The sequence below is a fragment of the Tupaia chinensis genome, unplaced genomic scaffold (genome assembly GCF_000334495.1).
Source record: "Tupaia chinensis unplaced genomic scaffold, TupChi_1.0 Scaffold000315_1, whole genome shotgun sequence".
NCBI classification, from domain to species: domain Eukaryota; kingdom Metazoa; phylum Chordata; class Mammalia; order Scandentia; family Tupaiidae; genus Tupaia; species Tupaia belangeri.
Window position 1 is genome coordinate 1134987 of NW_006159808.1, and position 15419 is coordinate 1150405.

At 38.3% G+C, this 15419-nt stretch overlaps 1 protein-coding gene and 1 pseudogene across 10 annotated transcripts in view; one reads left to right on the forward strand and one right to left on the reverse strand.

The window, feature by feature from the left end:
* SLC9B1 (solute carrier family 9 member B1) overlaps positions 1-15419 on the reverse strand; it is a 60304-nt gene that overhangs the window by 32566 nt on the left and 12319 nt on the right. For 8 of the 10 annotated variants that reach the window (XM_014588859.1, XM_027772918.1, XM_006151149.2 and 5 more), the window contains 3 exons: positions 8899-8968; positions 7817-7918; positions 6687-6831 (listed from right to left, as the gene is read on the reverse strand). In XM_014588859.1, the coding sequence (XP_014444345.1) occupies positions 6687-6831; positions 7817-7918; positions 8899-8967 (316 nt within the window). In that variant the 5' untranslated portion in view covers position 8968. Of the gene's footprint in view, positions 1-6686; positions 6832-7195; positions 7255-7816; positions 7919-8898; positions 8969-15419 lie in introns of those variants that run through there. The other 2 variants (XM_014588857.1, XM_027772917.1) reach the window with 2 other exon arrangements.
* LOC102486171 (2-iminobutanoate/2-iminopropanoate deaminase-like) lies at positions 5345-6029 on the forward strand (annotated as a pseudogene).

A 15419-nucleotide genomic window follows, 5' to 3' on the forward strand; every position in this document is an offset into this window, starting at 1 on the left:
CTCCTGGGTGGGGGGGGATGGTCACACTACAATCCCTTCTCTTCCACTCTCCTCTCAATTTTGGGCATGCACACACGTGTACCCAGTGTACATTTCAAGTCTAGGACTCGGACCGGGGTCAGCCCTAAAAAATTATTTTTAAAATTAAAAAAAGAACAACAATAAAACCCTGTAAGACAACTGATGAAAAACATGAGGCAGAAAGTTGTAAGTACATGCAAATTAACAAAACAACATTGTAAGTACATGCAAATTAACAAAACGACAACAAAAATCTCAAAAAATAAAACCAAATCCAGAGTTGTCATAATATGTGATTTAAATGCTTAGTTTTCAACAAAAAATTGCCAGACAAGTAAAGAAATAGAACATTATAGGGCACAGCCAGAGGAAAGTAGTCAGTAGAAACCGACGAACTCCAGAAACTAGGCTTAGAGACCAAGTTTTCCAAGGACCGATTATGAATACGTTTAAACAATTAAAGAAAAAAGTGACTGCAGTAAGCCAAAAATAGAAACCTCAAATTACAGAGTACAACAATTGAAATGAAAAATTCACTTGGGAGGCTCAACAGCATATCTGAGCTTATGAAAGAACATATAAGTGAACTTAAAAATAGATCAATAGAGGCAAATCAATCTAAAGAACAGAAAGAAAAAAGGAGGAAATGAATAGATCCTTAGAAACTTATGAGAAGCCATCAAGAGTATTAAATATGCATGATGAGAATTCCAGAAGAGAGTAATAAGGGGGCAGAAAAATATTTGCAAATATGTTTGAAAACTTTAAGAAAATAATGAGAAAAATTAAGCTACAGATAAAAAGAGCTCAGTAAATCCCAACTGAGATAAACACAAAAAGATTCACAAGCTAGAGACATCATTTTCAAATTGTTGAAAACCAAAGTTAATGAAAATCACAGAAGTAGCAAGAAATGTAACTTATCACACAGAGGGAAAATAATATGATTAACACAGCATTCTCATCAGAAACAATGTAGGCAAAAAGAGAGCAGAGCTACATTTCAAAAGTACAGATCAAAAAACTGTCAATTAAGAAACCTATTCCTAGTAAAACTACCCTTCAAAATGGAGCTGAAATTGGGCCAGCAGTGAGGTGGTGATTAAGGGCGCTGGACTCCCACACAGCCGACCACGGTTCGAGTCCTGGGCCAGATGGCTTGCTTTCTCACTTTCCTTCTTTCTCTCTCTGTCCCTCTGGTCAAATTAAAATAAATCAATAAAGTTAAATAAAATAATTCTTTTTAAAAAATGAGACTGAAATAAAGACACTTTCAGATAAATAAAAATGAAAAGAATTTGGGATCAGCAAATGGTGCAATGGTTACATCGCTGAACTCCCACGTAGTTAACTGCAGTTCAAGTCTTGGACCCGGTGGCATAAAACTCAGACTGAGTGCGCATGTGTGCATGCCCAAAATCCCAAAAGGAGAATGGAGGAGAAGGGACTGTGGCGTAGCCATCTCCCCTGGGGGGTGAGAAAAGACTGCGACATGACCACACCCCATTTGGGGTATCCTTTCTCCTCTCCCACCCCTCTCTCTGAAGAGCACATGCACCCTCAGGCAATTAAAAAAAAAAATCTACAGGGACCAACAGGTGACGTGGTGGCCGAGGCACTGGACTCCCACATGGCTGACCGCAGTTTTGAGTCTCGGATCTGATGGCTTGCTTTCTCACTTTTCCTCTATCTCTATCTCTGTCTGTCTGGTATAAGTAAAAATTTGATAATAAATTAAATGGAAAAAAACTACATAGCAATACTCCTTATGAACCTAGATACAATAATCATTAACCAAATATTAGCAAATTGAATTGGCAACATACAGCATAAATTATAGGGCTGGCCTCATGGCCTGGAGGTTAACAGAGCTGGATCCCATGTGGCTGACCGCACAGTTTGAATCCTGGACCTAATGGCCGAAAAACATGCCAGGTGCATGTACGCGTACACTCCAAATCCCAACAGGACTCAGAAATGGAGAAGAAATTGCAGCCATGTTCCATAGGGAGGTGTTTTCTCCCTCTCTCTCTCTTTCATTTTCCGGCAAGTGCATGTGCCCTCTGGCAAAAATAAAATAAAGTAAAATAAAATAAAATGGACTATGCGGTATAATCAAATGATGTTCCCATGTTGCAATTCTCCTGTCACAACCTCCCAGTTAGCTGAGACCACAGGCATGTACCACCACCTGGCCTGTCTAGGTTGGCCAGAACAACACTTGGGCCTCATCTAGAGCAGAAGTTTTTGATGTTAAGGAAGTCTAGCTTATCAATTGTTTGTTTTATTCAGAATGCCTTTGGTGTTGTACCTAAAAAGTCGTTGTCGGACTGGTCCCATAAGGCACCTGTTAAGTGCTATACGGAGGAAGCCAGATCCCACGTGGCCGACCGGTGTTGGAATTCTGGCTACAGTGGCTTGAAAACACACCAGATGTATGCACACATCATAGACCCTGACAGGATGAAGAACTGGAGGAAGGACAATTACAGGGTAACCAGATCTCATGGGAGGGTTCTCTCTCAGGCACACACCTCCATCATAAAAATGAGATGAGAAGAAAAGGTCACTGCCATATCTGAAGTCTTTCTCTTAGGTTACTTTTTTAGAAGTTTCCTAGGTTTGTGTTTCATAAATACATTCAGGTCTATAACCTATTTTGAGTTATTTTTGTGAAAGCTGCAAGGTCTATGTCTAGATTTATACTGTTTATGTGGATGCCCTGTCTCCAGGACTTTTTTTTTTTTTTTTTGGTTTTGCTATAGGGAATGTGCACTCACCAGAGAAGACAGAGAGAGAGAGAGAGAGAGAGAAAGTGAGATACCATTCTCTGGGGGAGATAGCCATGCCACAATCCCTTTTCCATTCTCCTCTTGGGATTTTGGGCACACTTGCATACATGTCTGGCATGTTTTCCAAGCTGCCGAGTTCGGGACTCCAACACAGAGTTAGCTGTGTGGGACTCAGCACCTTAACCACCATGCCATCTGCAAGCCCCACCAACACCATTGTTTAAACTCTCTTTGTTCCCTTGTATCACTTTTGCACCTTTGTCAAAGATCACTGACTGTATTTATGTGAATCTATTCCTGGGCTCACTGTTCTACTCATCTATTTGTCTAGTCTTTCACTAGCACCACTGTCTTGATTATTGTAGCTTTTTAGTAAGTTTTGAAGTAGGTACTATCAGTTCTCTGATTTTGTTCTTCAATATTGTGTTGGCTATTCTGAGTATTTTGCCTGCTCACTTAAAATTTAGTCAGTTTGTTGATATCCACAAAATAACTTGCTAGGATTTTGATTTGGGTTGCACTGAATTTATTGATCAAATTGGGAAGGGTGGAGATATGATAATACTGTCTTTCACAAACATGGAATATCTCTCCGTTTATTTAGTTCTACTCTGATTTCTCAGTTTTGTAGTTTTCTTCATACATATGTACATATTTTATTCGATTTATATTTAAGAATTTCATTTTTGTGATGCTAATGTAAATGGTGTTATATTTTAATTTCAAGTTCAATTGTTACTGTAGTACATAATAAAGTAATTGCCTTGCATATTAATCTTATATCCTACAACCTTACTATAATTGGTTTTGAGTTATTCCACTTCTTGATTCTTTGGCTTTTCTAGCTAGACAATCATGTAACCTGTAAACAAAGGCAGTTTTCTTTTTTCTCGCTAGCCTGTATACCATTTACTTCCATTCCTTGTCTTACAGCATTAGGAGGACCATTCCAACAGCGCTGACAAGGAGCGGTGGGGGAGGCATCCTTGTCTTGCTCCTGATCTTAGAGAGAAAGCTTCTGGTTTCTCACCATGAAATACGATGCTAGCTGCAGGAATTTTATAAAGAGCCAGTATGAACATAGGGCATGTGTGTGTGCGTGTGTCTGTGTGTGTGTATGTATGTATGTATGACAGAGAGAGAGTTTTAAAGAGTGTACAAAAATATGCATCCCCAAAATAGAAACTTGGAAGCTATGAAAATATCCTTTTCCTATAAACATCTCTAAAACTGCAAAATCGAAAATAAAACAGTGGGAAATTAATTACAGGTCCGAGTTTAAAGTTTCAGTACTGCTTTTCTAGAACTCCTCTAGTAGTTCCTAAGCAAACTGCAGTCCAGCTTTAGCAGATAACCTTTGGCGACCAATACATTTGCTCTCTTCCTCAGGTTCTGGCCCCCTTCTAACAAGGCTCTACAGACCCTGTTCACTATATAGACAGGCTTGTGTGTGTAAAATCTGTATGCAGAACGTATATTTACAAAGGAGTCCACTTACTCTAGCAGATGAGAATCAAATTCAGAGAAAAGCTTGATTCAAGGTCTCCAAAATACCAATGTTAATTAAAAAGCAATCTTTACTAATTAAAGATCAATAAAATTTGCTTTCAAAAGTTGGAAGTTAGCAAGCAGCAAATAATAACAATATTAAACATCAATTATTTATCCTTCCTAATATTTAAAAAAATTTTTTAAATTTAATTTTATTTATTCAGTCATTCATTTATTTTAATTTTACCAGAGAGAGACACAGAGAGAGAGAGAGAGATTGGGAAAGTGAGAAAGCAAGACACCAGGTCCAGGACTTGAACCACGGTCGGCAATGTGGAAGTGTCCAGCACCTTAACCACCACACCACCTGCTGGTCCCCTTCATCATATTTTAATCTAATTTTTGTTCTCTACAAAGGTTTTATGCTTCTGGAGGTTAAAAATCTTTCTCTCTTGGCCTCTCACTTTCTTAAATTTAATTGTATAGAATATTTAGGGGGAAAAAACCGCAAACAACTCCTTTTATAAACATTTGGTGATAATGAAATGCTTGCAAATTTTAGCATGGGGACCAGCAGTTAGTGTAATGGATATGTCACTGAATTCCCACGTAGTCAACTGCGATTCAAGTCCCGGACCTGGTGGTTTAAACTCATGCCGGGTGCGTGTGCGTGCATGCCCAAGATCCTGAGAGAAGAGTGGAGAAGGGATTGCAGCGTGGCCATCCATCCTGGGAGGTGATTTCTCACTTTCTGTCTCTCTGTCTCTCTCTGTCTTTCTGGCAAGTGCACGCATTGTATTGCAAAAACCTCTCAAAAAACTTTTTTTTTAAATTTTAGCATGGACACAAGTTTTATACAATTCTTTTTTTTTTTAATTTTTAAAATTTATTTATTTTTTTATACAATTCTTTATTAGGGTGCAGCTGTTTTAAAATTTTGGGCCTATTTTAAATAAGAACCTAATTTAAAACCAAATGTTGCAAATAGATTTTAAATAAAAATCTTTGGCATATAAAAGATTAAAATATACTAGGAAGTGAGCAGAGCTGGGGTCGGGGCTACTTCTCTCGGAGGGGCAAGAGAGGAACAGTCATGTCGTCCCTCTCCAGAAAAGTGATCAGCACAGCAAACGCCCCAGGGGCCAGTGGTCCCTACAGTCAAGCTGTGTCAGTGGACAGGACCGTTTACATTTCAGGGCAGCTGAGCACAGACCCTCCAAGTGGACAGCTTGTGCAGGAGGGGTGGTGGAAGAAGCTAAGCAAGCTCTTACAAACATGAGCAAGGTTCTGAAAGCTGCCGGTCGTGCTGAAAACAATGGTTTTGCTGGCTGACATAGTCAACTTCGGTGCTGTCAACGAAATCACAAGCAGTATTTCAAGAGCAGTTTTCCTGCTCGAGCTCTTTACCAGACTGCTGCTTTGCCCAAAGGAGGCTGAGTGGAGAGTGAAGCAGTAGCCATCCAAGGACCTCTCACAACGACATGACTATAAGTGAGCCAGTGTTGGTTAGTCTGGAACTTTCGTTATGCTTTTAAACTAACATCTTAAATTTTACAATTGGTAAAAGTTTGAGTAAAATACCTGAAGTTATTAGAGAAATGCATGTAATAAAGAGAGTTGAACATGACTGAAGACTAGTTACTAATGTGCTAAATTACACTTAATGTACACCCACATCACTAAATGTAGGAGAAGAGACAAACATTACATACCTACTTGAATAAAGAAAAGTAAGGGGGGGGTCGGCAGGTGGTGTGATGATTAAGGTGATGGACTCCCACATGCTGACTCCAGTTTGAGTCCTGGACCTGGTGGCTTACTTTCTCACTTTCCTTCTCTTGCTGATCGAATTGAAAAATAATAATTATAAAAAATAAAATTTAAAAAAAAGGAAAGGAAAGGGAAATAACATGTAGGAAAGAAGAGTTTATTGTTCCTGAGAAATAATCAAGGGCACACCTAATTTAGTTAAATTGTATTTACTTACTGACGTACAATATTTAATTCTCATTTCAGATACTTGGTTCTGCTTTTACTTGAGTAAAATTAAAGTATTTAAATTTGAACGGTAGAAATATAGAAGAATATGGGCCAAAATTTTGCATAAATAATATTTTTCTAATGGAAATTAAATATATGTAATATATTTTTCTAATGGAATTTAAATAAATTCCAAAACTAGATTAAAATATAGATCTCTTACACAGTATTTTGTTTTTGAAAAAGTCAGGTAAATATTTCCTCTTTGCATACTGCTTGTAACAGAGCTAATCGTCTGATCTGGGGTACACAGATTGAGCAGTGGCTTGTTTTCTTGCATTTTAATATTCATCAAATATACTTCTCATTTCGTCTCCATTTACATTTCTTAAGCTCACATACCACTTGTAATAACTCTATTCAATTGTCCTCGTGGAGGACAAGAAAGACATGTCTTCTTTTCCAGCCCTGGTTTTATTTCCTCTTTTTTTGACAGGACAGTTTCCTTAGTTTCTTCAGGTGCACTACTGTTAGGATCACTGGGTAACTGAAACGAAACAAGAAAATCTTTTAAGAACTAAGCTTTCCATACAATTTTACATGTACCAAATCTCATAATTAAAATCATATTATTACTATCAACATGAGCAAATTATTCAAACAAAAGAAGACCTATTTTACATCAGTGAGCACCCTGAATTTAGGATGAGCACTGTGCAAGGCACCTTGATCTGGCCCTGTACAGAAAGTCTTCACCATTTTCAGTTACCATTCATATTTACTAAATAAATGAGCCAATAATGTGGGCACACAATTAAGTGTCCACCCTCTATGTCCCAAAAATCATTCACCAAAACTTCTGTGAAATGAAAACACAACTAAATTGGAAAGGAAGGGAAACAGAATTTTACTTGGACACATTCTCCACTGGAAAAATACTTGGACACATTTCACTGGCAAAGTGATATAACTGGAAAAAAAAAAAGGAAACACAGGTCAAGTCTTCAGAAATTCAAGCACACTATCGCTGGTATTTATATTGGGTCATTGGAAAAGTCACGATGCATTTTTGCATAGAAAAACATACAAAAAAAAGTCATGACTTTTCCAGTGACCCAATAGATAACATAGTTATAAAATTAATTGTTCTACCTCAGTCTTTCAGGCCTAAAAGTAGTTGGAAAACAGAAACCTTTACTTTGAGAAAATACTGAGAAGTTCCCTCCAGTGTAAAAGGACAAAACATAAATAAAGTAACAAATTCACCACAATAAAAGAAGTAGAGATAAGGCTAGACTAGTGACTCCAAATCTGCATTTTGGTCGTCATGCTGTGTGCATGTGTGTGCACGGATAATACTCTTACTGCAGTGAGAGGACAGCATCATATGGACACAGGAGATGGTAACAGAGGCTAGCATGTGTGGACGGATTGAGGACAGAGTCCACATTTAATAACTAGGGAGACAGAGACAGCACAGTGGCGAATGTCCAAAAATGCATGTAGCTTTTTAAGATGGAAGTTCTTCGAACCTGCTCATGATTGACTTGTTGGAGTTCTGGTTCCCTTTGTTGATTTACTGTATCTTCGGGTATAGAGTCTTTTTCTGGAATTTCTATCACTGTATATAAGGGCTAAAGATATAAATTTTAATTAGGGTAAGTAAAATGTCATATTCAATTAAATCACATTATTTAAAATTTTATTATCTCAGACTTTAAATTGATAGGGATTAGAATGAATTCTTCACAGATAAATAATTAGAATCAATGGCAATATTTAGAATATTATCAACAGGAATTTTTTGGTCCTTCAGAACTATTTTTGGGCCAGCTTCATTGCCCAGTGGTTAAGAAAGCTGGCCCTCACATGGGTGACCATGGTGAAAACACACCAAGCATATGTCTCTCTGGCAAGTTCAAGCACTCTCTGAAAATTAAAAAAGAAAGGGGGCCAGCAGGTGGCGTGGCAGATGAAGCACTGGACTCCCACATGGCCAACTGTGGTTTGAGTCCTGGACCTGGCAGCTTGCTTTCTCACTTTCTCTCTCCTTCTCTCTCTGGTGAGTGCACATTCCCTATAGCAAATTAAAAATAAAAATAATAAAATTAAGTAAATAATTCTAAAAAAAGAGAGAAAGAAACCTCTATTTAAAAAAAAAACAAGCAATTTATACTTCTAGTGATGAGTACTTGTTATTTAGTAAAACTAGACTGACGAAAGGTCTAATGACCTGCTTTATATACTTTAAAAATATATTGTAAAAAACTTGGGTCTCCAAAATACCCAGCATATTTTAATTAATTTAGGCTTATCTTTATCTTATAAGTTTAAGTCACTGAATTTTTCCTGGACACGGCAAGAAATAAGTGGTATTTCCCTTATTCCTAAAATCTTCCCTGTTCGCTTCAAAACACTCTGTAGTCACCCTTATCTCTACTTTTTGCTCATTTCCCAGAACCTGTTAAAACTAGGTATTTCAAAATGATCACTTTTTATTTTTTAATCAAACATATAAAAGAAACCTAAGTAGTACGTAAAGTTTAGAAATAAAATTTTAAGACGAGACTGATTTTTATATCATATACTTACAAAACAGTCTTCAAGTTTTTACCTGAGAAACTGTGGATACTGGGGGGTCTTTCTTCTCCAAATGTTCATAGTTTGATTCTGTAATGTGCATGCTAAGATTTAAAAGAAAAAAGAATTTGAAAGGAAAAAAAACAAGACTATAAATTTATAGAAAAATAAAAATGATAGAGTGGGATTCATTTTTTTACTGATTTTATTGCAAAGTTTTATATCAGAGTCAAGCCAGATACCCTGTAGTCAAAGCAGCTCTAATTATTCATTTTAAAAATTATTAACCAAACCTATGTGCATACATTTTAAAAACACCTCAGACAGAAATTTAACACTTCTAATAGTTTATTATTAAAAAAAAAAAAAAAAGACAGAGACAAAGGTATTTCAACAAACAGGGTCCTGCCATGCTGCAGTTTTCCTGCCCCACTCTCCCTGTTACCTAAGGAGACGAGCATTCTCCTCAGGGCCTGGCCCATTTGGGCTGCGCAGGGACCCTAACCCAGGCCTCACTGTGCTGTGGAGGCCTCACTCCTGCGCCATGGCAGCTGCGCCTGGGCTGTATGTTGAGCGTCCATAATAAGATCCAGTTGTTTTGTGCACTGAACTAGTATTTATGAGTTTTTTCCATTGCTGATTTACTCTGTCTTTAGTGATATGCCTGCATAACAGACTCCAGGAAAATGTACAAAGAAATATGAACTACGTTCATACCTTTATCTATAACTTATTCATACACGCTTTTTACGTGGTACACTTGAAAGGTCTGTAGGTCCAACATTAAAACATATCTATAAGGCTTTATTCTGAGTAAGAATGAACTAGGACCACAAAAGAATGTAAGTCAGGGACTCCGGCCTGATGGTTAGGGTGGCTGGTGCTCACATAGATGACTGTGTTGTTTGAGTCCTGGACCCAGAGGCTTGACATGACAGGTGTCTAGGCAAGTGAGCTCACGATCCTGACAGAATGGACAAATGAGGGATTGCAGTGTGATCGTGCCCCATGGGAGGTGTGTTCTCACTTCTCTTCTCTCTCTGTCTCTCTGGCAGATGCACACACGGCAAATAATAATTAGAAGAAAGGATGCAATTCAAAAGAAAAATTATGTCTGGAAACTTTTATTTTATACTGTTTCTACCATCTCTGCAAGTAGAAAGAATGCTCTTGTCTTAAAAATATCATTCTCTAAATTTCTGAGTCAGCTGCTGAGGACAAAATTAAAGATTGCAAGTTGTAATTTTTAGGTAATCTGTATTAACATGCCTGTAGTGTTTCAAGTATTTATACTTTTTAAAAAGGCAGCCAGTCTTTAAAAACTTACTTATAGCTTATTTATTCTAAGACACTTCCCCACTCCCAACAGGGTCTTCATGTCACAATCCACCCCGTCTCAGCCGGTCAGGACCGCTGGCTCATATGTGTGCCTGGTGTTTATAGGGAGAAGCTAAAATGCAACCCAGGACCTAGCCACGTGACTTTAGCATCATGGAGTACTGCATGACTGCTGTACCACCATGGTGGGCCAACAAGCAGTTATATGTAATTGCCAGAGGGTGCGTGTGTTGAGAGAGAGAGAGAGAGAGAGGGACAGAGTACCCCAATAGGGTGTGCTCATGCTGCAATCTCTTCCCCACTTCTCCCTCCCATCAGGATTTGGGGCATGCGTGCAGATGCACTTGGAGTGTTTTTCAAGCCACCAAGGCTGGGACTAAAACCACAGTGGGCCATGTGGGATCTGATTCCTGATGTACAGTGCTTACCCATTATGCTATGGGTTAGCCCCAAGAATTTTAGTAACAGGAAGTCTTAATAAAAAGGAAATAAAAGGAACACTGCCATTGAGTGTCTGCCACATGCTAGGTGCTTTACCTAGATCATTCCACTTTAATGAAGTAAAGTATTACTCTGTAAAATGAACTTATGACTTTAATAAAGCAGAAAGCATTTGTTGTTTTTTTAACTTTGATTGAAAAACTAGTCTAAGTCTCTTTAAAGTGGAATTCTATTTTAATTAAAGTGACTGTCAAAATGACTACCTTGTTATTAGAATAACTATCTTGCTATCAACTGTTAGATCGAGAGCTAAGTAGTAGTAAATTCTAAGAACAAGGTGGGGAGGTGAATCCCTTAAGTTGTGTCAGGTTCTGAAGGGATCTGGGCCAAGGGTTAAAACCATTACAAAGTCTGTGCTGGAGTACACATGAGTTTAGAAATCAGGATGCAAAGTTAATTCTCCCATTTAATAACTTTTGGATGCCCACTCTTCTAAACTTTGAAGGTATAGAACAAAAAAAATGCAAGAAAACAAAAAATAACTTCTGCTGTCATGGAGCTAATATTTTTGGTTGGAGGAAAGAGGAACACAATTTCAGATTTTGACAGTTCTGAAGGAAATAAATGAGGATGATATTACAGTGATTGAACTTGTATTAAACCGTGACCTAAATGAGGAGAAGATCTGTGTGTTAACGAGATAGATCAACTAAGAGCAGGCAAACGACCCTGAGCATCATGTAAGCAGAGATATCAAGAAGCCAGGTAGCATATTTTAAGATCTGCAGTTATGATTACAACTATGGTTACAACAATAGTTACAATTATGATTACAATAAAGCATGGGATCCAGGCAGGCAGACTAAGCAGTAGAGCTTCAAAACCTAGCTGGAGTGTGAATTAAACATACAGGTTAGCAGCTATAAGAGAGGTCTGGTACTAAGCCAAGCAATTTTGTGACTTGTAGTTACTCACTACGCTCCTTACATACCTGCCAAGAGTAGAGTTGGTAGGTGGTACGCTTATATTCCACTCTTTTATCTTTTTTCCCCTACGTAAGCCAGAGGGCATGTGTGCTCACCAGAGAGTGACAAAGAAAGAGAGAACAGTGGGCAGAGGGAGAAAGCATCCCCAATGAGGCACGTTCATTTCATGATCTCTTTTCCATTTCTCCACTGCAATCTGGGACACTCATACACACATGCCCATTGTGTTTTTCAAGCTGCCATGGCTGGAATTCAAACCATAGTTGGCCTCGTTACCCACTAGGCCATGGGGTTGGCTTGATGACATCTTTTTAAAAACACTTTTTTATTTAGTCCATTTTATTCTTTTCTTCCTTTACGGTGAGAGTTTTTGCTTCAGAAATCTTTGCCAACCACGGGGCCATAAATGTATTGTACATGTTCATCTAGGAACATTATTATTTTCATTTCATACTTAGGTTCATGATGCATCTGTAATTGGTTTTCATGTGTGGGGTATAAAGAAAAGATGCAAATTAATTTTTCCCATATCAATATCTAATTGACCTAGCACCACTGATTAAAAACATCCCTTCCCCATTGTGTTGCAGTATCACCTTTGTTGTAAATCCGGTGACCACATATATGTGAATTAAATTTTGGATTCTATTCTGTTTTATTGGCCCATTTGTATATCCTTATGCTAATATTAACATGGACCTGTGTAACAGGTATTGACATCTGGTGTTCTACATTCTCCATTTTTGTTCTTCTTCAAAGTTAGGTAGACTCTTTGGCCTTCTGTTTCAATATGTCACTTTATACACATTCACACACATGCTGGAATTCTGATGGAAATTGTATTAAATCTATCAATCAATTTGAGTACTGACATATTAACAATATTGAGTCTTCCATTCTCAAACATTGTATATCCCACTTATTTAGGCTTTCTTTCATTTATCTTAATAATGTTTTCCTGTGTAGCGATCTTACACTAATTTCATTAAGCTTATCACTAGGTAGTTGATATTTTTGGATGCTAACGAAAACCGTATAATTTTTAAAAGTCAAGTATTTGGGTTTTATTGGTATATAGAGGATGTGAACATTTTGTTTGTTTTTCTGTGTATCCGGGCCTTAATAAATTCGCTTAATTCTAAGTCTGTAGTTTCTTCTGGATTTTGTAAGTACGCAAAGATGTGTCAGCAAATGTAAGTATTATTACTTCCTTTTAAGTTTTATGCATTTTCTCTACTTTTTATTTTTTACTCTGGAAGTAACCAGTCTTTATGTTGCTCTACATCCCTGCCAATTTTGGTACTGTCTTCAGCATTTCTTTCAATATAGATCTATTTGTGATCAATCCCTTTATCATTTCTTTGCCTAAAAATATCTTTCACTTTCACTTTTGAAAGTGATACTCATTGGGGGACCAGCAGTTGGCATAATGGCTATGTTGCTGGACTCCCATGTAGTTACTGTGGTTCGAGTCCCAGACTCAGTGGCTTAAACTCACACTGGGTGCGTGTATGTGCATGCCCAAGATCCCAACAGGAGAAAGGACTGCAGAGTGGCCATCCTCCCGAGGGGGTGATTTCTCACTTTCTGTCTCTCTTTCTCTCTTGGTCTTTCAGGCGAGTGCACACGCCCTATAACAAAAACCTCTCAAAAAAAAAAAAAGGGGGGGGGGGACCAGTAGTTGACATAATGGCTATGTGGCTGGACTCCCATTTAGTTGATCATGGTTCGAGTCCTGGACCTGGTGGCTTAAACTCATGCCAGGAGCATGTGCGTGTGTGCCCAAGATCCCGAGAGGAGACTGGAGAAGGAATTGTGGCGTGGCCATCCCCTCGGGGGATGATTTCTTGCTTTCTATCTCTTTCTGGCAAGTGCATGAGCCCTATAGCAAAAACCTCTACCCCCCCAAAAAAAAGGTAAAATAAATAAATAAATTAATTAATTTAAAAAAGTGATACTCCTTGACTCATTGGAAACAGAATCCTAGCTTAGAATTTGTTTTCTTTAAGCACTTTAAAGATGTTCCATTGTATTCTGGTTTCCATAATTTCTATTTAAAATGTGACTGCTATTCTTTTGAAAATAAATCGTGTTCTTTGCACATTAAAAAAATTTTTGTTGCTGTTGCCGTGTTGTTGTAGGAGTTCTTCATATACTGTAGATATCAGTCTCCTGATATATGGTTTGCAAATATTTTCTCCCGTTCTTTGGGTTGTCTTGTCACTCTATCAATGGTGCCCTTTGGTACACAAAATTTTAAAATTCTGATGTAGTCCAATGATTTGTTTTTGCCTGTACTTTTGGTGTAATATATGAGAAATTAATGACAAACTCAATATATTTTAGCTGAAGAGTTTTTATAATTTTGTATCTTGTGATCATAGCTATTTTTGAAAAGTTTATTCATTTATTTCTTATAGAAGTGAGAGAGAACACACATCCCCAACAGGGTCTTGACAGCACAACCCACTCCCCGCCTCGGCCAGTGCCTGATTATGTGTATACATATGCCTGGCATAAACAGGGAGGTCCCTGGATGCAAACCCAAAACTTTCCCATGTGGGTCAGCCTTGCAGGCTGTTGTGTTTTATCACTGTGCCACCATCTAGCCCCATAATTATAATTATTTTCATGTCTTCAACACAAAAATTTGGGTCACCTTGAGTCTGTTTCCATTTTCAATTCTTTATCTTGGTATAAGGTCATATAGCACTATCAGCTAGCATGGTTAACTTTTACTGAAAGCTTGACATGTATATAAAACTGTACACTCTCTAGGTATCTTCTTTCAGACAGAAACATGTGGAGTAGGAGAAGTGCTAAATGTTTTTAGTGAATCAGAGACTGAGATCAGTTGAGAATGAAAATCTTTCCATTCATTACAACTGTGCTTATCTTTACTACATGGAACTTAGTTATAATGGCTGCTTTAAAGACTGTGATAATTACAACATGTGTGTCCTCTTGCGTTCATGCTATGGCTTTTCGTTTCCCTAAGATAATTTCTTTGTTCTTCACATGTCAGTAGATAGAAGGCATTGTGTTGTGTAGACTCTGAGTCCTACTAAAATTCTCTGAAGATTACTTTTTTTTTTTTTTTTGGAGAGATTTTCACTGTAGGGCGCGTGCGCTCGCCAGACAGACAGAGACATAGAGACAGAAAGCGAGAAATCACCCCCCAGGGGGGATGGTCACGCCGCAATCCCTTCTCCTCCATTCTCCTCTCGGGATCCTGGGCACGCACGCACACGCGCCCGGCGTGAGCTTTAAGCCACCGGGTCCGGGACACGAACCGCGGTCGACTACGTGGGAGTCCAGCGACATAGCCATTACGCTAACTGCTGGTTCCCTGAAGATTACTTTTAAAAAACTGTTTGCTTTAGCAGTCAGTCCGTTTGATTAGGTGTAGATCATAAGCTCTTCCTTACTTTGTGTGGGCCTCAGTTTTTGTGGCTTTTCTTCAAAAAAGAATGATCTATTTAATTGTACTTGTTTTTATTATTATTTGAAAATTTGCTATAGCACACATGTGGTCAACAGAGTGAGACACAGAAAGAGAAAGAGAGGGAGAGAGATATCAAAAGGAAGCCACCAAGTCTGGGACTCAAACTGCAATCAGCTATGTGGGAATCCAGCACCTTAACAACCATGCCACCTGCTGGCCTCTGCAGTTGTTTCAAAAGTCTTTATGGGAACCAGCAGTTAGCGTAATGGCTATGTTGCTGGACTCCCACGTAGTCGACCGCGGTTCGTGTCCCGGACCCGGTGGCTTAAAACTCACGCCGGGCGC